This window comes from Bombyx mori, chromosome 12 (assembly GCF_030269925.1).
Source record: "Bombyx mori chromosome 12, ASM3026992v2".
In the NCBI taxonomy this organism is placed as follows: Eukaryota; Metazoa; Arthropoda; class Insecta; order Lepidoptera; family Bombycidae; genus Bombyx; species Bombyx mori.
Genome location: NC_085118.1, coordinates 1814362 through 1838968, shown reverse-complemented (window position 1 = coordinate 1838968; position 24607 = coordinate 1814362). Strand labels below are relative to the sequence as shown.

The 24607-nt window shown below is 38.9% G+C and overlaps 2 protein-coding genes across 3 annotated transcripts in view; one reads left to right on the top strand and one right to left on the bottom strand.

Moving 5' to 3' along the window:
- Positions 1–128: 128 nt before the first annotated feature.
- LOC692770 (carboxylesterase) lies at positions 129–2271 on the bottom strand (the record flags this gene model as incomplete). Its single annotated transcript, NM_001043889.1, is given in 3 exon segments — positions 129–216; positions 218–1481; positions 2071–2271. Coding segments are annotated over 3 exon segments (1461 nt in total). The 5' UTR covers positions 2260–2271.
- A 3241-nt stretch (positions 2272–5512) lies between these two features.
- The window catches only part of LOC101737919 (muscle-specific protein 300 kDa), a 214393-nt gene continuing 195298 nt past the window's right edge, over positions 5513–24607 (top strand). Inside the window, exons 1-2 of one of the 2 annotated variants that reach the window (XM_062671339.1) lie at positions 5513–5728; positions 23153–23686. In XM_062671339.1, coding sequence (XP_062527323.1) covers positions 23203–23686 — 484 coding nt within the window. In that variant the 5' untranslated portion in view covers positions 5513–5728; positions 23153–23202. Of the gene's footprint in view, positions 5734–23152; positions 23687–24607 lie in introns of both variants that reach the window. The other variant, XM_062671338.1, reaches the window with a different exon arrangement.

Here is a 24607-nt window from a genome sequence, read left to right as displayed (position 1 = left end):
AGTATTGAGTCTTCAGGCACCGGTTTACTGCAACAGAAAATTTATTTGACAAGATTATATACAGCATGTGCAATTTTCTTTGGCAAATACAATTTATTCTTGATTTTATTTAAACCATTGCAAATTGCAAATGAAGAAATTTTATACCAAGTATAAAGAAACTTGCCCTTGAATTAAAGCATCTAAACTACAAATACATACCCGGTAACTATGAAATTTGTCCACATTTCTCGCATTCTAGCTTTCATTCTTTTATAAGTTTTCGATGCCATGCTTTCGTCGTAATGTGTCGCGTTCAAGCCGTCTAATACAGCATTTGTCTGTGCAATATGATCGGCACCTTTAACATCTACGTACGGAATTGGCATTGTGTCTTCATCTACGAAACTGTACTCATATAAATATATTCGATCATGCCCAGCTTCTAAATGCATCTTGACAGATCTCAATACGGGAAAAGCAAACATAACATCAGTGAAGTAGTCAATGTAAGCCAAAATATTCGATTCAGTGATAGTTTTTTTGCCGAAATAAAATTCTTTGACCTTTTTCGCGATTTCTTCCTTTTGTTCTTGGCTTTCGAATTTCAAATTTGATGGCAAGTACTGTGAGAATTTCGAGTTGAATTTCTCCAACCACATTTCGAAATAGTTCACTCGAACTAAACCTTCCATGTTGCAGATGCCAAAGAGAATTGGTACCTTCTGGTATTTTCCTTTACTTATAATGTTTACTGGAGCTTCTGTTAGAAATGCTTCCTCACCTATGTCTCGTTCAATGCAAGGCTCAAAACTGATTGCCGTACCGGGGGCACCGGAAAATGTATTAGCGGTTAGTTTCTTGAAAGAAGCTTTCGTATAAAACTTTTCTAAAACCTCAATGTCATCTACATCTGTTACGTTCATCTTTTTGGCAAACTTCTTAGCATTAGCCAATGGATCTCGTTGTATCGTGAAAGATGCTAGAGCCGATCCGCTTTCGGGTATAGCTTTGTTAAATAACCCTCTAGTTAGGTCGGAGAGCATTAGAAGTTCAACTGCAGCAGCTCCCGAGCTATATCCAGCGATTGTGACTTCTTCAGGGTTTCCACCAAATTTTTCGATGTTTTTCTTCACCCACCTGAGGAGGGCAACTATATCTTTCATGCCTGCATTACCCGGAGCCTCTTTTGTGCCCAGACATAGAAAACCATGCGCACCTAAGCGGTAGTTAAAGGTTATTGCTATAATTTTTTCACCCCTAACTAATTTTTTTGGTGTTACGCTGTTACCGAAGCCGACTTGGTATCCACCACCGTGGACATATACAACGACAGGAAGATTTTTATTGTCGGCGTCTGGTACAAACACATTTGCGATGAGGCAATCTTCATTGTAGATGAATTTCTTTTTAAAGCCCATGTCGACAGGATGTTGGGGACACATGACTCCTTTGTCTACTGCTTCGAAAGGTTCCTTCCATGTTGGCGGAGGAAGAGGAGCCTGGAATAAAACAAATAAACTTGTTGAGAACTACTACTATACAATGTTTTAAATTCGGAATTAGCAATTAGTAATATATATGTTAATATGGAGTCTTTTTGGCCTAAAGGATAAAACTACCGGTGCATTTGTATCGAGTGACTGTGCCGGTGTTCAAATCCTGCAGGCAGGTACATTTTTTTCTAATAAAATCGTACTAAATTCATGTCCCCGAATGACTTCCACGATGAAGAAATAAAATCGTGTAATAAAAATCAACTCCGCAGAAATCGCAATTTGCGTACTTACTAAAGAATTGCGAAAAGACTGCATTCACGTTAGGTTTTTCTGTGGGTTCCGGTAGCCACATAAGAACCATGTGGGTCGAAGACGAGGTACCATACGCTTGTTTACCCATCTAAGTCCTACATAAATGCATCGGTCCTTCACGCCGAGGCTGTTATGATTAAGAACAGATCTTCTTATTTTCATGGCGTAGGCCACTTTTTACCGTTACTAATTCTAACTCTGTAGTGCACAATCTCTTTAGCATGAACTCGATACTTATAGCTTCCACAGTACCGATGAGCTTTAATTTTTGTTCCCTTACCTTGAACTTGTCAGGTCCCTTTGGTGCACTAGCATAAGGGATCCCATGAAACACGAACACGTCGACTTCAGGATCCTTGTAGCCTCGTACCGGGCCCTGGTCTAGGAGGACTTCCTTCCACTCGTCAATCGCGTCTTCGGTCTTCGTTTGACCAAGAATAAAAGCACCGAACAACAACGTACGCCACATGGTCAACGGACCGAATACAGTTTTAATTATTTTTACAAGTGATAATGTATGATATCGCCATGATAAGGTTGGTTGCGCGTGATACGTATATCGTTGTCAAGGGTTCTTGATATTTTGTTTTAAATAAATTTGGAGATTTCAGTCAGTAAGGCAACTCATAATTCTAATTACTGGTATTACCATTAAAACCTCTATTACGTTTTAATCTTATGCGTTTTGTTGTAATTATATTAAATCCGACGTTTCGTATACATTACAGTTTTCGTGATCATGTACGACTAAGATGTTATGAAAACGTGAAATATTTTTTGTAGCAAAATCAACGGTAGTGAGATAAATACTCAAATGTATTTTATTTTTTATTTTTTTTATTGCTTTGATGGGTGGACGAGCTCACAGCCCACCTGGTGTTAAGTGGTTACTGGAGCCCATAGACATCTACAACGTAAATGCGCCACCCACCCCGAGATATAAGTTCTAAGGTCTCAGTATAGTTAAAACGGCTACTCCACCCTTCGAACCGAAACGCATTACTGCTTCACGGCGGAAATAGGCGGGGTGGTGGCACCCACCCGTGCGGACTCCCAAGAGGTCCTACCACCAGTTATTATATGTATTATATGTATTATAACAAATAATTTAGTGATTGGTGGGAAAAAACTAAATCCTTAGATACTTTCACCACGGTGGTGCGCTGGTTCTAGATTCTAGAAGTTTCCTGTGGGGGGGCGAGGAGATAATTTTGATATGAGTAGTAGACGTACCTGCCAACCCAGTTTCTTGTAGACGGCAGTACCTAGGAAACGTGACTGGCGGACGACACGTAATGGCAGCGGTCGGTTTTACGGCTGGAGAGCTCTCCTCTAAATTAGCTGTGTTCACTAAAACAGGTATGACACTCCCGCAACGACGAGGATGATCGTCCGTAGGAGATCGTAAGGGAAAATTATCACAAGTCCAAAAATATTGAGATATAACAATCGTCGGGTGCTACAGCGCGCCAGTCTTTTCGAGTAATTGGTCACGCGATAGGTTCGATGACCGGTCGTGAGTTGACAAGTCTTAGAACTACCCTCATAAAAAAAGAACCAGTGATAATAAAGAAAAATGCAAAATCAAACCTTTGTGTTTTAATCACGTCTACGGCTCGCGAGAACTTAAGTAAATAATGTCTATATACATATATATGTATATACTATACCCTTATGCACATTTCTACCCCCTGCATTATATTTTCCTTCACAAATTCGTCCCAACCCTTTATTGCGGCAGCCACAGCTGTAAAAACTGTGAGACCTTAGCACTCATGTTTCAGGGTGGGTGGCAGCATTTACGTTGTAGATGCCTATGAGCTCCGGTAACCACTTAACGCCAAGTGAGCCGGTACGTATACACTAAACGTATTAAGCACAACGAACGCGTCAGCCATTTCTTAAAAAACATGAATTGATAACCCTAAAGTTTGATTAAGTTTATCTCAAACGATTTAAAAGTACAGTGGCAATGCAATAGTAATTTAACACGTAATCATAATTATCGACATTAGAAGCATAAAGTCAGATATATTATGTGTTTTTGCTATACTGATTTTAAAACTAATTCGTGCGTGGTTTTTTTGTATTTATTTTGTAACTGTTTTTTTTTTTAATATTGCGATTGCGTTTCTGAAGATCTTTTTGCCACTTCCCATTCGGCTTCAGAATGAGCTTGCCTCCGAGGTGTTTCCCATGCGATCAGAATTTTCATTTTTCAACAAGGTCTGGAGAGAGTCGTCAGCAGTGGGTAGTAATTTGGCTGTGCCTCCGGCATTGCTAACGTTCACGAATGATGGCGACCGCTTACAATTAGATGGGTCGTATGGTTTAGTTTTCCGTGGAAAAAAGGTTAAAATTAAATGAAAATCCTAGCAACAGTACTAAGGTATCTGAATTCGCAGTCGGGGGTCATTAAAAGTGAATCACCTGTTGGAGACATATTTATAGGTAGATATTTATAAGTATATGTCTTGTTACGATATTTGGCACAATGCATATTAAATCTTCCCCCATTGGTGAAGAATGAGAAAGTTTTGTATGAAATTATTTTTAAGGAATAAAATTATTGATTAAACAAAAAACTGGTATTGTACCAAATACGGACCACGGCAAATCGCATTTCAACGAATAGTCTCTATTTTTTACGTAAGCTATAAATTAATAAACAAGGCAATTGAGATCCAAAAATGCAGGTCCAGTGTATCTGAAAGATTAGTTATAATAAGATTCTTTTTTTGTGAAATGGCATGTTGGAGGCTCGCAAGACCAGGTAGGTATCACCGCCCCGCCTACTTCTGCAGTAATGTGTACTCTCACAGGTTAAATCCTATAGAAGCCGTCGCTTGCGACGAAGGGCTCGACGAGTAAATTAACCCTCAGACACAGCCCACTGAGTTTCTGGCCGGATCTTCTCAGTGGGTCGCGTTTCTGATCCGGTGATAGAATCTGCGAAGCACGGCTCTTGCTAGGGTTCGTGTTAGCAACGTCGTCAGGTTTGAGCCCCGTGACCTACTAGTTAAGCTTACGCTGAAATAACCTCTCAAGACTATCAGCTTAGGTAGGAAAAAAAAGCGCTTCGTTATGAAGGGCGGGATACCCGCCATTCTATACAGAGTTCTACTTTATGTGACCAGGTGGGCGGTGACATTCACTCCGCAATGGGTCGTAGGCACATTTGCCGATTAACGCGAATAATAAAACATTGTACAATAAATGCGACTAGCAAATAGCGTTGAAATTCAGTTACGTTTTGATATCAGTCGCAATAATATCCGAAATACTATTCTTGTATATTTGTATGATTTCACAAAACTCCCAATGCTTCTTATCTAACTAGCTCCCATCAATTATCAATATAGGTACTTTACAGGAGAAAGTTAAAGAGAAATTGCCTGTATTTATGTGTTCTTGTTAGGACATTAGTTACTGACTGTGTGCAAACTATGCGACATGTGGGTGATATTCGGCGTACATTGCCAAATATCGTATCACAAGTCCGAAAATATCATCGGAACACCACCGAACGGACGGTATGCAAAAATTTACAATCCACTCAATAAAAAGCCGTAATTTCTATATATACGCATACAGGGACGACCGCATCTCGACTACGCTTTATACGTGATGTACTCACTTCTATATAAAACCGGGGAGAGAGCCAAGTTCTAAATATAATGTACGAACGCTGCCGAAGTCGACCGAAGTTGCCCGCCCGCCTCAGTCCATCGCTAACTGCCGCTCCGAGATTTCAAAGCGGCGTTGAACGCGCGGCAACCAAACATTCACTCGTTCGCGTCGTGTAGGGCTATAGACCGAACTAGTTTCCGGCTCGACCGGACCGCGACCGTAACACCTCCGCACCGAACCAGTGGATTTAGGATATCGAATCGGTGAATGAACAGTGTCTAGTGTTGTGCTGCGTTTCAACGTTACCGGTAATGTAAGTTTTTTTTTTTTTTTGTTAAATTTAAATTTTTAACGAGTCATTTGACGTTCCGTGATGTGGCTCTGGAATGAAAGTATTAAGTTTCAACATGTCCGCCGGAACGTTCCGAAATTGCTTTGACCGTCACATAGCGGTGCAGAGTTTTGCTTTTCCCGTGCCAGTCCGCCAGACAGCGCTTTTAACCTAGTTCCCGCATGCTTACATTAACGGATTCTGTTTATTTTCTTATAATATTTTTTCGCCTACGAACTAGAGCAAGCTGTTAGAATTTTGCCTTCTCCGAGAAATTATATCGGCACGCAAGTAAAAAGCGAAATTTATTCTTTTTATTAAATTTATTAACGTTCGTCATTTCTTTGACGTATGAACGAAAAAATAAATTAAGCCGATATTGGCAGACATCTTTATTCGGACACTGAAATTTCAGTTGCCAAGAAAATTGTTTATCAAACGTTGTATGAGTTTTTTTGTTCTAAAAAAAAGTTTTAATTAATTATTGATATTGTATACCCACAATTCGGCTTTTAGTATACCCTGTGACGTCATTGTCGTCCGAAACTATCGGCTATCCTGCATTGCGGTTTGCACGGGTTTCACTTTAGTCTAGACAGGAACGTAAATATGGAATGTTCCTTTTTGATTTAAAGTTTCTCCATTAATTGTTTTAAGTAGGTATTGAAATTTATTTCGTTTTTAAGAAGGTCCGAGCTTATTTGTGCCAAAATTGACGGGTTATGAAGTTTGAAATCTGTTCTAAGCGGTTAGCACAGATGTGTCCACGCCATTGTTGATGATCATAAGCTCGATGACTATAGTATACCAAACACTTTTATACTGGCAACACGAGAGAACGGTAATTTTAAATTTGAGAAAAGTTTTTCAAAGTTGACAATATAAACTAATAATGGCTGCTCCTTTTGTTTATGTTTTTTTTTTTGTAAATAAAGAGATTCATATTTTTTTCAATTTTAAAAGAATTCTTGAAATATAGAATTGAAAATCATATTTTTTACGTATCCTGTAAGTTTTAAATACCTAACACTAATGTCTCATTGTATTAAAAACAAAGAACTTACTATTTAGTAAAAATAATGTCTTTTTTTGTTGTTTAATATTATTTTGCGACCGCCATCTTGAATATATTATTATGAGATCTTATTTAGTGTTTCCCTTCATTTAATTATTGGCTTTCAGCACTTTGACAGCATGGTAGTATTTTTTAGTCATTACAGTTATAAATTATCTAATAATATAAACCTGAATTTAATGAGAGATAATAGATAAGCTTAAATTTCAAATATATTTCAAAGATGCATGAGAGCTACGCCAAGCTACACACGGGTTCTCAAGCCTCTATTGCCTACATCGGAACATGCAAGTATCTAAGCTGTTACAGTTTCGATCGTGATTTACAAAAGTAGGTTACAAACAAACAGTATAATAATATAACAAAAAAAAAACACATTTTAGTCTCTAGTTCAATTGCTTTTAGATATTTTTTGAAAGATATTGTTTAAATTACATTTGACGGCTCATGATCAGTGGATATAGAAGTAATATTTCGATGCCGTAACGCGGGCTGACCTAGTTTTCGAATTTATATACAGAAATATCTTTTTAATGTTTTATTTCATTTTAGATATTCATAGAATGCGTTCTGTTCGCCTGACAAGTAATATTTTGTTAGCTGATTTATTGAATAATTAGTGTATAAGTTTTTTTATTTTATTGCTTAGATGGGTGGACGAGCTCACAGCCCACCTGGTGTTAAGTGGTTACTGCAGCCCATAGACATCTACGACGTAAATGCGCTACCCACCTTGAGATATAAGTTCTAAGGTCTCAAGTATAGTTACAACGGCTGCCCCACCCTTCAAATCGAAACGCATTGCTGCTTCACGGCAGAAATAGGCAGGGTGGTGGTACCTACCCGTGCGGACTCACAAAAGGTCTTACCACCAGGAATACCAGTAATTTGTAATTAACGTAACGTAATTCCTAATGGAAAGTTCATTTAATGAGAAGCAAAACAGAAAATTGGGCTAAATTAATAACTGAGTACTTAGTAACCCTCGACAGGGGAAATTATTAAAAGGACGACCGTTCCAAAGGTGGGTAGGCGACATAAATGCCGTTGCAGGCTCTACGTAGAAGAAGAAACGCCACGACCGGGACGGGACTTATGGCAGAATTTGGGGGAGGCCTATGCGAAAGCAAAACAATCTTTGCCGATGTCAAATGCTTAGAAAAAAATTAAATTAATAGTATGTCGCTTTCTTCATTACTGAATGTCGTGTCCCTGAAACTTGACCGTGGCCTGTCTCGTGAGCTGTTTCCACCTGGTCCAGTCCTCAGCTTCTCGAATGGCGGTTACGACTGCCAGCCCAGTTAGGGTGGTTATTTGATCACACCAACGGCTAGGTGATCGGCCTTAATTCATATTTAGTATGTACCTAAACATGAATTAAGGTTGTTAATAAAGGCTTCTTTATCTTTAATTCCTAAGAGAAAATTGATAATTTTAATACGGGATTTGAAGATTGGCATAGTCCTATCGCTTGATATGTGGCTGTCAGCCATTTTGTCTTTTACGTCATTCTGAAAAGGTCTTTGGCGGTAAAAAGGTCTCGTGTCACAGACTATATTCTGTTTTTCACATCTCGTGCGTTCCGGCTTACGCATCATAAAAAGGTGAGTACTTAAACGCCACAGGTCTTTACTGTCAAAACTTTCTGGTTAAATTATGAAAGTATTTTTCTTCATTAAATACATATGTTTAATGGATTTTAGTCTATTTTGATAGATCTCTCTGAAAGTTGTTAATAATAACACTGCAACATACAACAATGTATTAGTTTGCAAATTTTAATTGAAACTTTTTTGCTTTTACTTAAAATACTTACGTATCACTTAGTACTGTAATATATAGGGTCCTCGCGACGCAGCATTCAATTTTAAAAGATAACTGAAGGCTATATATAGGGAATCCGTCTCCAATCCGTGTCCTGATTCTGTAACAATTCCGCTGAAGGTCGCTGCTTTTTCGACGATGACGACATAAGCATTTTCGTTCTAATCTTCAGTAATAAAAATATAATCAAACCACCGCTCGACATATGAGATAAGATTCGATGTTAATTGAACATAATCGATATTAGATGTCACGAATACTGAGTTAGATATCGATCGTATGGAAAACCGTATTTTTTTGTAAGCTGTTATTTGAAAGTGCCTTTTTTTATTGCTTAGACAGATGGACGAGCTCACAGCCCACCTGGTGTTAAGTGGTTACTGGAGCCCATAGGCATCTAAGACGTAAATGCGCCACCCACCTTGAGATATCAGTTCTAAGGTCTCAGTATAGTTACAACGGCTGCCCCACCCTTCAAACCGAAACGCATTACTGCTTCACGGCAGAAATAGGCAGGGTGGTGATACCTACCGGCTCGGACTCACAAGAGGTCCTACTAGATTCTCAAAGCGCGTCTACTTTCCTGAGGTGCGTTCTGCTAGATTTCAGTCTGGGATTTATTTGGTGGAGTGGTTCGTATCACTCAGAGAAAAACTTCTTACTGATGGTAGAACCTCTTGTGACTCGCACGGGTAGGTACCACCACCCTGCCTATTTCTGCCGTGAAGCAGTAATGCGTTTCGGTTTGAAGGGCGGGGCAGCCGTTGTAACAAAGCTGAGACCTTAGAACTTATATCCCAAGGTGGGTGGCGCATTTACGTTGTAAATGTCTTTGGGCTCCAGTAATCACTTAATACCTAGCACCAGGTTGGTTGTAAGCTCGTCCACCCATCTAAGTAATAAAAAAAATTTACCCTTATCTGCATTTATATATAATTATAAAACTAAACTTTCTGACCTACAATTATGTCTAATTTGACTACTCGAAGCTATATTAGGGTTTTTGTTCCATCAAAACTAACTCCTATATCAATAGACGTCATTAAAATCACCTGCAGAGATCCTGTGTGGTGCTGATCTTCTCAGTGGGTTGCGATTCCCATCCGGTGGTAAATTCAGCAAAACACTGCTCTTTCTAAGGCTGGTGTTAACAATTCTCTCAGGTTGAGCCCGTGAGATATGTGCTTTATAAAGTGCAAGTCTCTGCCCAGGCGTGAAATACCGCTTCGCTCTGTTGAGGACTCCCAAAATTGTAGAGGCAAATTTTTATTTTTTTTATTGCCCTTGTAGGTAAACGACGATCCACTTAATGGTAAGCGGTTACCGTCACCCATGGACTTCAGCAATGCCAGGAGCAGAGCCAAGCCGCTGCCTACCGTTACGTACTCTTGGTACTTAACTCTTGGTTAAGTACTAGTTTGGCTTTACCTTCCAAATGACTCCGATACCGAACACCTTTAGAAATATCGACCTCCAGAATCCCTATGCTCGCGGAAAGCTGCAGGGATACTCCTTGAAATTGCAGCGCTATGACAAAAGGGGCTATGAAGAAATAGAGGGGGAAAGTAATAAGACATTCTAACCTAGTATTGCAATCGTTAGAATTTCCGAATCGCATCCCAAACAATGCCAATTTAAACTTATCGTAAACGTGTGCTCACTCAAATTTCTTGGTAACACAATTCAATTCGTATATGATCTAATAGCCTTCAAGTAGATGCGTTAACGAAACGCAATTAGTATAATTATCTAATGAGTCCGCGTATTAGTGCAAGTTTCTCTAAAACACTGCCAAGTTCGGTGGGCTGACGTCATGGATGCATCGCTGTTTTAATTTCGTTTTTGGATGCTGACTTTGACTTTGAATTCGTGTCTAAGACGGCCCTCCAAAACTTTACCCACGAAAACTTTATTTATTTTTATTTATTATGAGCATACAACCGACCTGATGGTGAGTGATTACCGTCGCCCATGGACTTCAGCAATGACAGGGGCAGAGCCAAGCCGCTGCCTACCGCTATCATCAATAGTTTTCGCAGGGCACGCGATGTAAAGAATATTAAAATTTTAGGTAATTTTCTTACACCTTGGGTTACATTATTGAAGTTTTAGTAAGGATCCCTAATTTTTTTCAAAAGATTATAGCCTATGTCACTCGCGGATAGTGTAGCTTCCAAACAGTGAAAGGATTTTTCAAATCGGTTCAGTAGTTCCCGAGCCTATTCAATACAAACAAACAAACAAATCTTTCCTCTTTTATAATATTAGTAAAGATTAACATAGAAGTAGAAACACAATCATAATGTGCATCTGCGCTTGAACTAGGTGATAAAACCTGTATCTTAAACAGCAGTGCTCCTAGTACAAAGAATACAACAGCTTTACTTCAGATACAAAAAAATAGAAAGAAAAAAAATAGACAAGAATTAAACTGAAATTTATGGATTGCATACAAGTGACAAAATGTGAGCTTAAAAATATAAAAATTCACAAAAAATATTGAAATGAATGTATTAATGTACCCTCTGTGCTTAATGAGTCTGAGCATGAGCACAACGACGGTGTGTTGTTGTTATAGTCCTAGGGTACTTCGCTGGTACGTAGGGCCCTCACAAGTTGTCTCCAATTGACCCTGTCATGCGCTTTAGCATTCCATCTCATGGCGACAGTCCCCATCTCTCTCTCCACGGTGCGTCGCCAATTGTGTTCAGAGCGACCAGGTCATCTCCTACCATTCGGTAGCGATTGGGCGAATACGACCCACCTACTATAAAGTGGTTAATGAGTTTCAGAGATATCACAACATGAATGCTACCACCGACCTTAAGATATTATGAAGTCTCAATTTCCACCAGTAAATACCGGTTGCCTATCGCAATAGTTGGGTATAATACTTAGTGAGCGCTGCTGTCCATTCTCTGGTAAATGCCTTAGTCACATGTTAGAGCATCCACAAGAAGAGATACGATTAAAGAAAAGGTGGTTAGTACTATTCTTGGACGACATCAGTCGGAAGTGGTAGGGAAAGATGGCTTTCTTTCTTTTCTCATACCAGCTTACACCCGCAGTTTTAACCACGTAGATTAGATTTTCTACCAAGATTAAGCCATCTTTAGTACGGTAAGCTTACGATAATAGGTATCTTTGATATAATACTGAAACAGCTCAGACATCATCATCATCATCATTATCCTGCCCTTCTCCCAGTTACCTGGGGTCGCCGCAACATGTTTTCTCCTTCCATACTCTTCTATCATATTATTATACCATTTTTTCGCTCACTCCCCTCTTACCCATATCGTCTTTCGCGCAATCCATCCATTTCTTCTTAGGTCTACCTCTTCCTCTATATCCTTCCACATTCATAGTTAATATTTTCTTACCAACCTCATTTTCATCTCGTCTCATCACATGTCCATACTATCCCAATATTTTAAAAATAATCATAATTAAAATCAAACCTTTCATCGCTTTTTCTATTAGTTAAACTTTATTAAAATTGGTTGCGCGATATGAAAGAAGTAAGCGAAAAAAAAAAAAAAAAGTGGTAAAAATCTTTAGTACTAGATAATAGTAATAGTAGAGAAACTGAATTCTTTTTTCTTCTTAGTCTTGTCCATCATGAACGATGATTGTGGTTGGAGGTCATTATTCTAACACAAATACATTCCAATAAATCGAAAAACTATACAATGTAACAAAATACAAAGCTATGCAATTTAGACAGACAAGAAGAAGAACCATATTCAAAATACATAAATACGTCCGTTTATAAATAATTAATTTATGGAAAATATGTATTAATTTTTTTGTATATACTTACATTTTGATAAATTTACACAGACATAAGTACATACTCATTTGATATTGTTTGAGCTGGTTAAGAGCTGATAGCAATATTTCAGAGTACGTCCTCACTAATCGCTTGCACTCATGAATCAATTGCACCAAAAAGCACCAACATTTGAGAAATAAAAAATAATAATATAGTTTAGCTTTGTTTTTTTGCATGGCTAGGCACTGACCACCATTTTGTTCATTTCTGCCCCAGCGATACATTCAAGCTTGAAGTATCAGACTGTGGTATGTATTACATTTAGCCTTTGATTTGACCTTTGTAGATTGATGGGGGAATAATCGATGTTTTGTTTGTCCCCTTCCGTACCCACTTAAGGGCAGGTCACCGAATTCGTATGTCCATTGTGAACAATAAACTTACCTAGCCCTGAAACAGTAACGCTTCGAACAGAGTGCTTAGTGCGAGTTTCTTAACGTGTTCGATAGCGTAAAAGTTAACCCAATTTTGTATGCAGTTGGGACAGCGCCCCTAGCGGCAAACGTGCGCAAACGATCCCATTCCATAAAAATATGAGCTAACTTTTACGCTATCGAGAACGTTTTTTTTTTATTGCCTTTGTAGGCAGACGAGCATACGGTCCACCTGATGGTGAGTGGTTACCGTCGCCCATGGACTTCAGCAATGCCAGGGGCAGAGCCAAGCCGCTGCCTACCACTTAATACTCTCCACAAGCCTCGTTTAAAGAAGGACATGTCATAGCGCTCGGGAAACACCGTGGAGGGGAGCTCATTCCATAGCCGGATGGTACGTGGCAAAAAAGACCTCTGGAAACGCACTGTGGATGACCGCAGTGGCTCCAGGTAGTATGGATGAACTCTACTCCGGTGGCAGGCGGTGCGATGGTAAAAACGAGATGCCGGTATCATCTCAAACAATTCCTCAGAGCACTCCCCATGGAACATACGGTACAAAATACAGAGGGAACCGAAGTCCCTAACGTTAAAAAACTCGCACTAAGCACACAGGTCAACGTGCCGTATGTAGTCTATCGATTATAGTTTCACCAAACTACTCTATCTGTTTCGAGATCGACAGTGTGTATCAAAATTTCTTTCTTCTAATTAAGGATGTTTACGTCTACGCTTTTCACACGTTCCGTGATGTTAACAAACAGATAAAAACATTAGCTTTGAACTTAAATTACACGAGGTTCTTTCGAGATAAATCGAGTACATTTTTTTATTGCTTAGATGGGCGGACGAGCTCACAGCCCACCTGGTTTTAAGTGGTTACTGGAGCCCATAGACACCTGCAACGTAAATGCGCCACCCACCTTGAGATATAAGTTCTAAGCTCTTAAGTATAGTTACAGCGGCTGCCCCACCCTTCAAACCGAAACGCATTACTGCTTCATGGCAGAAATAGGCAGGGTGGTGGTACCCACCCGCGCGGACTCACAAGAGGTCCTACCACCAGTAAATATAACATTGGGAAGTTAAAACAGAAGTAACCGGTCGTAATTGGAACCGGGCCAAACTTTCAGTAAGGTACTGAAATGTCCCATTTGAATAATGACCGTCCCACAATCGCTAAATGTTCCGACTCTGTTTGTGTCTTATTTGATTTATCTGTCGTCACGTGCTTTACTCGGCTTTGCTATTTACATAAAAGCTCGTGCTCTAGGTATCCTGAATGCTTGTACAGACCCCACGTTAAAACCCACAGTAATTTTTTTTATTGCTTAGATTGGTGGACGATCTCACAGCCCACCTGGTGTTGTGGTTGCTTTAGTCCATAGACATCTACAACCTACAACGTAAATGCGCCACTCACCCTGAGACATAAGTTTTAAGGTCTCAGTATAGTTACAACGGCTGCCCCACCCTTCACACCGAAACGCATTACTGCTTCACGGTAGAAATAGGCAGGTACCACCCGTGTGAACTCACAAGAGGTTCCACCCAGTAAATACGCACTACGCACCTAATGGCTTCTTTTTTTACGAAAAGAATTTCTAATGACCCCGATGCCTTTCCAGTTTCACCAGGACAGGTGGGCGAGCAAAGGCTCAGCCAGTAGGGATGGGATTTGCAGTCAATGGCTTTAAGTTAGAATTATATAATTCATAGATGCTACAGATGCAAGCGCTTAGAGTAAAGGAAGAAAGAAATTTACTTGAACAGAGAATCGAATAGTCGTTTAAGTGCTCTACCAAGAAGTGATCACTGAATGAAAAACACAATTCTAATAAGAATTGCTGGTACTTTGTATTGTTATATAGAGTGCACTATAGACGATTGACTGTGGGCTTAGTTGTCCACTACCAAAGCATTGGTTTGATGACGAAATGTGAGCAGTATGGTCCCTGGCGGTTATTAGATGGTGCTCAATGGTGTTTCGCTGGTATGGTAGAATAGTCCAGTCTCTTTCTTAATGCATATGTAAGCTATAATTTAATAGCGTGTGCTTTGTTGTCTTAATTGGATTGTCAACAAAATTATTGTCATGTGAGCTTGTAGAGGTTTCAAACTTCTTTAATCATGCGGAATCGTTATCGAGCACGATTATTTTTAATAGTTTCTTTTTGATGGATTTTAAGATCTATCATAGTGGCAATGGACTACTATTTTATTTTAAATAAGAAATATATGTGTAATTAAGAAGGAGAAACAATATATTTTCAGTTTATCCTAGTTTTTCTTTTTTTTTCTTTTTGAACACATTTTGATTATTGATTTGGATCCATTTTCAATTACATATTATTTGACTCCGCTGTCCTCCTTAGAGTGTGATCTCAGAGATGGTCTTTCGAACTGCAATGCAAAATTACCAAACAGCCGAAATAATACATGGCAGTGTTAAAAATTATGAGCCGAATTAGAAAGATCAGGTCTCAAAAGATTACTTGTCAATCTTTGCTTGGAAGTCAATACACTAGTCTGTCTAATATTAGCCGTTGCTTCTCAAAGCTTCGCTGGCAATGATATAATCGACCGAATTAGATCCGAATACTTCTCCAGTTTGGTACGAATGGATGATGAATAACTAATTTTACGCTTTTTCGAAGACAGATAAATGTTCATTTCTTTTGAATTCACCGAAAATTTTTTCTGGCTTTGAAAAACGTGGTGTCAGGATTAGTTGTAGTAGAGTTGCCTTCTTTTTACTTTTGTGTGGCTATCGGCTTTCCACACACACTATTACTATTTAATGAGTTTTTATTACTATTTTCACATTTCATGAGCTACTTACTGATATTTAGGTGCTATTTTTTAGATATTATTTACATTTTAGACCGACTCTGTGTTGCAGTGGTTAGCGCCTCTAACTGTTGCGCTAAGGGTCGTAGGTTCGACTCCCACATAGGGCAAACATCCGTGTGATGAACAGGTTTGTTTGCTCTTTGTCTGGGTGCTTATTATCTATATAATTTAAACGTATAAAAGTATCTATGTCAATCTCTAGTACACATAACACAGAGAATTCTAATTTGGGGCCGGATAACAAGTGCCATGATTACGGGTAGACTGAACACTGTGAATAGGATATTAATAGCAGACAGAACTGCCTTCTACCTTCATTCTAGTCCCTCGATGATTAGCTCCAACAATATAAGCTTATAGTCTCGACAGCTTTTTCCGAGCACGAGAATCCACTGTTTAGTTATGTCTTTAGGCGATGTTGATGTATTCGTTGTTCTAGGTAAATGGGCCGACGAGTTCCACCACATCCTGAATGCTGCTAGTTAGCTTAGAATATCGGGAAGATCCGTCGTAGGCCCATAGTACGAGTTAGTTCGAAAATTATGCTGAGGATACATCAATTAAGGTCGCATGATCGGGGTAAAGGCAGAAGCTCTTGTAGCCGGTGTCTTCTGATTAATAAACGCGTAGAATGTATACAAAAGCTCTTTGGCCGAAACAAATACGTATCGCGATCAAAATATGCTCTCATTTTGATTACGAATTTTTTCGTTCGGGTTAGTCAAGTTCAGCAAGTTTCATAAATATAGTGTATGTGCATATGGTATAGAATCCGAAACGACTGGACAGATTACAATGAAATTTTCAGAAAATGTTCAGATTGATTTAGAATTTGGTGGCGATCGGATCAAGGTCAAATCAAAGAATTACCAGCAAAGCGTGATTGCTTAGACTAGAAGGATATAAACTACGAATTTAACAAATTTTTTTCATAATATTCATTCTCCATAACTGGATAGTTAGTCAGCCAATTCCCATCAACATAATACAGTTTATGTCTGTTCTTTTAAATAATAAAAATCCACCGATCAGATAACTATAAGCAGCGCGCATTAATCATCAATTTAAAATTCGGACAAGACAATAAGCGTGGAACAGTTCCGATAGATTTGTGTTCATACATTTATCATATGTTTTATAACATTCTGCTAATGCTTCACGTGGGCGGTTATTATCGAATCTATTTTTCACAACTTTGATCTGTAGTTTCCCACGCACGGCTGCGAGCGTTACCAGTTTCCCCTCACTGAATTCTCTGAATGTCTTTAATTCTGTCATTTTTTTGGTTTCTTTTGGTTTAGTTCTTATCGTACCAGATTTTTATTTCTTTGGTTAGAGAAGTAGAGAAACAGAGAAGAAGAAAAGACGAATAGTGAAGAGAGATTAAACTTATCTTAATAGGTACTCAGTATTGTACTCATGGTATGACAATGGGTATGACTGCATGTAGTTGTTGAAAAAATGTATTCAATACATACCATTTTTTAGGGAATCTGAATTACTTCTTAAAAGTCTTATCTTTAAATAAATAATCAGAATTACTACTCTTCTTACTTACTAATATTAATTAGTATACTATGTTAAATATGATAACAATGCTACTTAGTATACTAACAGTATAGGTGAAGAAACAATAGCTCGATGAGGTCGGAAAGTATCTTCTGATATTTTTTTTAAAAGTATAAGTAAGTAATAACTTACCTTACTTTTCTACCATAATATCCTCTTGAATTCCATCTTGAGTATCAACGGTAGGATATTTTACCCTCACAGGCCTAGTACCACTATTCTTGTCGCGAAGCAATAACACATTACGGCTTAATGAAACTCAATTTCTAATGAAGTAGTAACGTCAACCTCATTTCCAAATATGGATTCCGTTAAATATTCAGTATTAGGTGGTAGGTAAGTTGGATTACTTGTATCAACGTAAAGACGTGATTGACCATTGAATTAACCAAGATCATAATTTTATTTCTATTTCCTAATTTAAAGTTCACGTTTTCAGACGTGTTCACGACATAACATTACGGAAGATTCGTTTGTTGATTCCTCAATCTAAATCTCCTTGACCAAGTCAAACAATCTGCTCTGATTTACAAAACGGGTCAAAGAGATTCTCCCAACCACGTTTCGTTTGAATACTGTATTTTCTGCGAAAACTGCCGTCACGTGTCGGTTGGGCCACTCGTCCGCCATCCACATTTTAAATGTCAGGCATCAATCTTTACTTCGAAAAGTGAAGTGTGTTATGGAAATTGATTGTCTTCCACGTGTTTCCTCATTAGTTATCGGTTTGGCAGCCGTTGGATGTTGTATTAGGTTTTCGAAGTCATAATTCGTGATTGCGTAAGGGTCTTTACGATGGCACGGTTGGAGGTTGGCCAGAAAGAATATATTGTCCAAACTGTCATTTTTTTGCAAAGATTTCTGCGCGTCTGGCGGGCGGCCATCGCGTCTACGTTTAAGGTTCGTTGACTAGACCGGGATTATTAGAACAAAGAGGTTCATTATGCATCTAAATGTATTGGAAATACATATACTTAGAGTAGCTTGTTCTTGTTAATAATGCATTAGCATTAGTATATTAGTCCTTCTCGAATTAATATCCATTTGAAACACGCACGAAGATCTCTACTGGGTACTTTATTAGTGAGGATTTTGACCCACATAGAATCACACTTTCCTCCACGACGTTGCACCGAATTATTGAGAGGTATTTCAGTGAGTTGTCCCTCCATCCTAAACTTTGACGAAGTTCGGCCCTGGGTTACTGAGTAAAAGTAGGTTTTAATTGGTTCAATTCTAACACATCCCACTCGCCACCCCTACGACGAAAGGCCGAAGGTGTTAAATTGCAAAAAATCACAACGCTGAATTCTAGTCTTGCTTTGAAAGTAGTCATTGTTCGACATGTTTAGAAAATTGCTGGTCTAAGATTGAATAAAGGAATTAATGAACTACTTACCCTTCGATAAGTCTTTTCATCAACAGATAGACCTATTTTAAAAGCCATTCGGAACATTAGAAACTATAATAATAATCCGAAAAAAATATCTTTTGGAAATATAATATATATGTTTAGAGAGAAGAGAGAGAGAATACACTTTATTGCACAACAACACAATTTACATTTTTAAAAAAAAACAGTCAAAAAGCACATATGTACAATAGGCGGTCTTATCGCTAAAAGCGATCTCTTCCAGACAACCGTTTAATTTACAGAAATTCTGTAAAATATAAAAAATATAGCAGGTATGTTGCGGTGTACAATATACAATACATTATTATAGAAAATATATACATATAATAAACAGATATATACCGTTTACATAATATAATATATACCAATATACATACTTACATACAATACATACTAATATACTTACACACACATAATAAATCAACAGTATGGAAATTATAAATGATAATGATGCAACAAACAGCACTAAGCAGATAAGTAGTGTTCCTTCACCATTCTTTTAAAATGTTTATTTCAAATTTATATGATTTATCAAACACACTGTGTAGTTATATATTGAAAATTATTATTAAACTCACGAAACTAATTGTAATTGTTAAATAACCGCCATTGTTTTGTTTAAAACAATTACCTCTAGTCATAACAATGTATTTGGTTATGTCTATTTTGCAGTCCATTTGTTTGGTTATTACCATTATTATTTTACATTTTAATCGAGAAATGAATGCAGAACAGAATTAGTGCAGTTTTAAGAAAATCAAATTAATACGTTTCAATCCAAACTTCTTTATCAAGATAATCCACCGATCTCCAAGGAAGGACATGGGTTTTGGGCTCTAAGTTTTTGACGTAAGAGACGCTATTGACAATTATTCATCTATTGCAAACATGCTGGCTGTGTATCTTTTTTTTTTTATTGCTTAGGTGGGTGGACGAGCTCACAGCCCACCTGGTGTTAAGTGGTTACTGAAGCCCATAGACATCTACAACGTAATTGCGCCACCCACCTTGAGATATAAGTTCTAAGGTCTCAGTATAGTTACAACGGCTGCCCCGCTCTTCAAGCCGAAACGCATTACTGCTTCACGGCAGAAATAGGTAGGGTGGTGGGGTGGTACTTACCCGCGCGGACTCACAAGAGGTCCTACCACCAGTAACTATACTTGAGACCTTAGAACTTATATCTCAAGGTGGGAGGCGCATTTAGGTTGTATATGTCTATGGGCTCCAGTAACTACTTGAGCCCAGGTGGACTGTGAGCTCGTCCATCCATCTAAGTAATAAAAAAAAACACGCCCTAGCAAGAGCAGTGCTTCGCAGCTACTACCGGATCGGCAACGCGACCCATTGAGAGGGTCCGGCGAGAAACTCAGTGGGCTGTGTCTATGGGGCTTGAAATATGAGGTCGTAGTTGACCCTGAAGCAAAATCTACCACACTCTTTATTCGCAGTGGAAACATTCAAAGTGATGGATTAATACATAATATGCCATTCAGATCGGCCGTTCGGATTGTCGATAATCCCATTCTCACGGATCGTTTGGAACCTCTGGGTCTGCGGAGGGACCTCGGTTCCGTCTATATTTTGTACCGTATGTTTCATGGGGAGTGCTCTGAGGAATTGTTCGAGATGATACCGTCATCTCATTTTTAACATCAAACCGCCCGTCATCGGAGTAGAGTTCATCCATACTACCTGGAGCCACTGCGGTCATCGTGCGGAGCCACAGTGCGTTTCCAGAGGTCTTTTTTGCCACGTACCATCCGGCTATGGAATGAGCTCCCCTCCATAGTGTTTCCCGAGCGCTATGATATGTCTTTCTTCAAACGAGGCTTGTGGAGAGTATTAAGCAGTAGGCAGCGGCTTGGCGCTGCCCCTGGCATTGCTGAAGTCTATAGGTGACGGTAACTACTCACCATCAGGTATGCTCGTCTGCCTACAAGGGCAATAAAAAAAATATGCCAAATCCCCAATCCTTTTTGCCGGTTTGTCCACCAGGGGACCATGAGATACAATGTATATTTTTCTCGATTCACGCAGTATCGATGCAGATCAGCAGAGCGCTTTGAAAGTTTTTTTTTTTTCGTTGACGGCTGTCCGCCATTGGCTCGTCTCCAACTCAATTTATCTGATAGTTATGTCTTTCAGAATATAACAGTGCAACCGCCATGCAACTACGTCAAGGCTAATTTTGTGTTAGGCTCAATATTTATAAACTTTTCTAGAGTTAGCTGGAAATAATGATTCGAATGTATGCATGCATATTAATATTATAAATGTAAGAGTCTCTTCGTTTGTTTGTGTGTTTGTTTCTCCTTATCTGACATCGAAACGAAGCAAAGGATTGACATTTTTCTTTTTTTAATATTGATTTTAGGTCTGGATTCTGAAATCTACCCTTTATAATGAGAAAAACATCTCGTTCCTAACCGCTTAACAACAGGCGGGCTGCGAGTTCATCGACCCATCTAAGCAATTAAAAAAAAAGCTATATATTACAATGACTACGTTTGAATAGACTCTTAAGCTCTCGATAGTGGTAGCTTAGTGATTCGGGTAGTGCTGACGTCTATAAACCACTTTGACCACTTGCCATTTGGCTTCACAAACATCTATATATTAATACGTGAAGCAAAAACTTTGTATCCCTTTTTACGAAAATTGCGCAGACGGAGGAGTATGAAATTTTTCACACTTATAGAGAATACAGAGAAGAAGTGCAAAATGCTAATATTTTTTTTTAAATAATGCATAAACGATACATTAAATCATAAAAGAAAACATTACATACACTACATACCATGTATTTGACGCACACACGCATGCATACTATTTATTGTCAAACTTTTGTTTTTGACGTCTGTTGTCAAATTGAGATTAAATATTGTTTGTCTTTGTTAATATTTTTCTATAGTGTGTAGTCTTGGCGAAATTTGTGATTATAGAAGTATAAAATACAATCATAACCGTGTACAAACTTACAATTCCCATTAATTATTGTCGAATTTCGACTACTGCGGGACCTCTAGTTGTCAATAAAAAGCTGATCGAAAACAAACGAATACCACGGAATTCCCATTTTAAAATACAGGTGTGCATTGAAACTCAAATAAATAAACATTACCCGTAAAGAACGTTTAAGAAATCAAAACATTTTCTACATAAAAAAAAGTGTATATTAGTTGTCTGGTTAGTGTAACCCGTGCGCTACGAACCACGTATGGCATTGCCCTTTAGTGCGTTAGATAAATTAAAATAGATATGGAGTTTGTGATGTAATTAGGTACGATTGAATTTACACGTCATTTCGAGTCCACCCGATCCACTAACTATGCTTTTAGTTACCCCAAGCACCGGTCATCATTCTCGTCGAACCCGTCGCTTACGACGAAGGGCTCGTCGAGTAAATTAACACACAGACTCAGATCACTGAGTTTCTCGTCGGATCTTCTCAGTGGGTCGCGTTTCCGATCCGGTGATAGATTCTGCGAAGCTCTGCTCTTGCTATGGTCAGTGTTATCAATTCTCTCAGGTTGAGTCCCGTAGTGTGGGTAGGCCTCCCAAAAAATGGACCAACGATCTATTGAGATCCGCGGGGATCCGCTGGATGCAAGCAGCGCAGGATCAATCTTTGTGGCGAGGCTTGGGGGAGACCTATGTCCAGCAGTGGACGTCCGTGGGCTGATAGAATAGAATAGAGCCCCGTAAATTTATCTACCAGTCCAGGCGTAGTTGGAATAGCCCCTTAAGCCACCAACGTTTAGATAGTCATTTTCATTACATTTTCCACAAACGCTTCGAATATTTTACGGTCACGGATGACGTTGTTATTTGCTCGACATTCGCATACGCTTCCAAAGACCGCCAATTCTTTTTTGATGTCATAACATTTTGAATACGTTTTTTTTAACATTTTATAAATAAATGTAGATTGTTATAAGTGTTAAGCAGAAAGGTAAAGTATTAGAAACGTCGGAAATAATAAAGTGAAAATGATAAAAGCGATATTAAATCGCGAGGGTTCTTTTAATTGTGACTTTGTTGTTGTTGACTTGTTATGTCTTTATACATTATATTAAATATACTTTATGCCTTTATACTTTACTTACACTTGTGTCTTTGTATACAAATGAAAATACTTAGTTTCAGACCGATAGAGATAGATATATTAGCTCTAGCGGTTAATATAATACTAACTATATTGATTATGTGGGATTTGATCATTCTTAATTATTTATTTGCTTTGTTTAAATAATATTACGACAATCATTCTCTTCATCGATGACTGAATAGGTATACTATACTATAAACTGGTTATAATTTATGTAAAATTAACTTTGTTTTTTTGGAAGACATGACTCAAATGTTTTTTTTAAATAGGATATTATACCTAGTAACTTTCATTTCAGAATTATATTAAAACATGATTTTTTAACGTGCGTTTTGTATTGTTGCAGCGATGCGTATGGTGGCGTGACCCCGGGTTGAGACTCATCAATCCGCCGAGATGTCGCAGCCGCCGCCGGGGCGAGGACGCGCTCGGGCCCCTTCATCTCCCCTCAACTACCGTCCCCCCTCGCCATGGGCTCCCAGTCCCCCGCCCATCATCTCGGGTCCACGGCACCCCGCTGCCATCGTGACGCCTCCGCCGGTCCACCCGTCCCCGAAGCCGTTCCGTCCGCTCCACTCCCCCCACAATCTGCGACAGCACTCGCCGTCCCCCAGCTCGCATTTCTCGATATCCCCCTACCCGATGTCCCCCACGCTGGGACAGAGTCCGGAATATTATTATTCTTCGCCTTACGAAGGCGTTCGCGAGTTCGAATACGCGGGAGGACCGGAACTTCCTCCGCCTCCTCGTCCGATGATTTACGAGGAGGACGAAGAGGACCGGGGTCCGTCCACTGCGGAGATCATTGCCCAGCAGTCGCAAGAAGGATACGTTGATGAGAAGCTAGCCGAGTATCAAGCGACGATTCAGCTATTGCAAGGTGAGTTTAGAAACTTAAACTGCTTGATTTACGATGAGATTGAAAGTAGAAATTTTCAGAAATATAAGGGTGCAATAGTTTTTTTAAACGAGCTATTCATGCGAATTCTTTTTACGAACACACTACATTGAGGTATATTTTTATCTTATTGGTTCTAGGGAACAAACTACAGGGCAAATGTTGTCCAACTATGACATTCTATGTCAGTCCCTAACCTATGCACTTCAATCCGCAAACTCTCGTGTAAGATAAGTAAATTTATTTAGAATTCTTCACAGTTTGTTAACGATTGCCACAGTTGGTCTTAGTTGACCCGATTTTGAAGTCTATAATTAAATTTGAATCTAGGCTATCGTCAGTTTAGTATTTGAATGAATGGATGTCTCGTGTGCCAATAATTTAGCAGTTTCTTGGTATCTCTCGGGTATCTAAACGGGTAACTGTATGTTACTGCGAGTAACGTTCTCGATAGCGTAAAAGTTAACTCAAACTTGTATGGAGTTGGAACGTTTGCCGCTAGGGTTGTTGTTCCAACTGCGTTACCACCGGTTTTTTTTGGGCCTTATGTACCATACGGTTTTGATACGATGGGATTTTTCGCACTCTCCCGTGTAACTTTCTCATTGTGGCATTTGATCCCGCTTAAATGCGTTCTACCTTACACTGTGGAACATTCTCGAACCTTCGAACGATGACATTTCTAGTATGAACTGAATCGATCTTTAGATAAGGTCAACAGGAAAGGATCACGTGGTCAATCACTCACTTGCTCAGCAGATCAACTAAAGTCCTTCATAGTGCCTTTGGCCATAAAGTAGACCGAGGACAGAGAGATACGTGCAGGGAAATTCATCAAAGAAGATGCAAGAAATCTTGAAATTATTCGCGATTCATCTTTCCGTTAGATCAATTCTACTGTAA